This window comes from Carlito syrichta, unplaced genomic scaffold, assembly GCF_000164805.1.
Source record: "Carlito syrichta isolate Samal-C Ts95f unplaced genomic scaffold, Tarsius_syrichta-2.0.1 Scaffold309504, whole genome shotgun sequence".
In the NCBI taxonomy this organism is placed as follows: Eukaryota; Metazoa; Chordata; class Mammalia; order Primates; family Tarsiidae; genus Carlito; species Carlito syrichta.
This window is the reverse complement of record NW_007253600.1, coordinates 155,183-156,836: the sequence shown is the minus strand read 5'-3', so window position 1 is coordinate 156,836 and position 1,654 is coordinate 155,183. Positions and strand designations below refer to the sequence as shown.

At 48.7% G+C, this 1,654-nt stretch overlaps 1 protein-coding gene across 5 annotated transcripts in view; it reads left to right on the top strand.

The window, feature by feature from the left end:
• Window positions 1–1,654, top strand: part of POU2F2 (POU class 2 homeobox 2) — a 39,360-nt gene that overhangs the window by 34,837 nt on the left and 2,869 nt on the right. For 4 of the 5 annotated variants that reach the window (XM_008067403.2, XM_021717260.1, XM_008067402.2 and 1 more), the window contains exons 12-13: window positions 393–459; window positions 1,592–1,654. The exon at window positions 1,592–1,654 is cut by the window's right edge and continues 169 nt beyond it. In XM_008067403.2, coding sequence (XP_008065594.1) covers window positions 393–459; window positions 1,592–1,654 — 130 coding nt within the window. The remainder of the gene's footprint in view (window positions 1–392; window positions 460–1,591) is intronic. The other variant, XM_008067404.2, reaches the window with a different exon arrangement.

The following is a 1,654-nucleotide window of genomic DNA, read 5'->3' as shown; positions in this document are numbered from 1 at the left end:
CCCCCCACCCCCGCTCATAAAAGGGCAGTGCCTATTTATCTCAGGAAAGGATTTTTAGTTTTGCACAAGTGACAAGAATAGAGCAGTGGCTCTTAAGGTGCATTATTGCTTCAGACAGGACACAGCACTGCAGAGACTAGCCAGACTGGATAGTGACAGAGGAGAGGTGGGGAGCGCTCTCAAATGAGAATTATTCCTTCCTGCTTATGGTTCAGAATCACCCAGGGTAAATGTGAAGAAAGATATAAAAAGCATGTGGAATAATACAAACGCAGCATTGTACCCAAAGCCCCCTTCCCCATCCTGGGACAGAGAAGTGGGGCCTACAGAAAACATCATGGGGACTGCTGGGGGACAGTGGCCTAATCATACCTCCTTTCCTCTCTCCCCAGGTCACACCCCAAGGGGGTGCAGGGACCTTACCATTGTCCCAAGCTTCCAGCAGTCTGAGCACAACAGGTCAGGGAGGGCAGAAGATGGTGAGGGGGGACTGGGAGGATGCGGCACAGGCTGGAGCTGAGGTTCTCAAGTGGCTCTGGGCGTCCATGGGCCTTAAGACTGAGCCCGGGGGTGTGGAGAGCATGGGAAGGACAGTGGGGAGAGGGCAGGCCTCCACCCTTCCTCCACCCTTCCTCAATTCAGCTTTAATCTGCTCTACAGTTTCATATGAGAAAAGCATGGGCTTGGTAAAAAGTAAGGCACTTGGGTTTTGTGCCTGGCCTTTGTCGTTTATAAGCTGTGTGAACTCAAGAAGCTACTTTATCTCTCTGAGCCTCTCTTTTTATAAAATTACTATGAGTGTATGATACATACAGAAAATATATACACAAATATATACACATAAGAGTGTATGCACACACACACATACTCTTGTACTCAAAGTCCTCTTTTCCCCCTTCCTGGGACAGGACATATTTAACACCATATATAAGAGTCATATAAGATAATAATATAAAACAAACACCAAACTGCCCCTCCCCAGGCTAAGAAATAATAAGTAGAGATTTATAAAATATTAAGGGCATGCCTTACTACTTTCTATACATATATAAAGTATATTGACTGCTTTAATTCTTATACATATTTTATAAGATAGGTTCCATTATTATCCCCATTTTTCAGATGAGGGATTTGAAGGTCAGAGAGGTTAGGGCACTGGCCCAGGAGCACAGCTGGGATTCCACAGAGTCTGGAATTTCTACCCCAGCAGTCTGGCTGAGTCTGGGCTCTCAGCCCTCCTCAGGCTGCCCATTCCTGAGCTGCCAGCAGCATGCCTCACACCCTGCATCCCCTCCCTGGCCCCTAGAGGGCACCATAGAGTTTTGTCTTCTGGGTACCCCACTTCCCGGCAGTGTTCAGGTTGGGGTATGCAGAGTGCCAGTGTGTGTCTGGCATAGGGCATGGGTTCAACATACGGCAGCTGCTCATCTATTATTGTGCGTCTCCATAGAAGAGGCACAAAGAAAAAACTGTTCTGTTCTGACTGAGGAGATGCATGTGAGCTGGTGGGGAAGAGTAGTAGTCGACCCTGGGTTCCTCGTGGGGTAAGAGTGGAAGCTGAAGACCCCATCTCTCTGTCTCTCTCTGGCAGTTACTACCTTATCCTCAGCTGTGGGGACGCTCCACCCCAGCCGGACAGCCGGAGGGGGTGGGG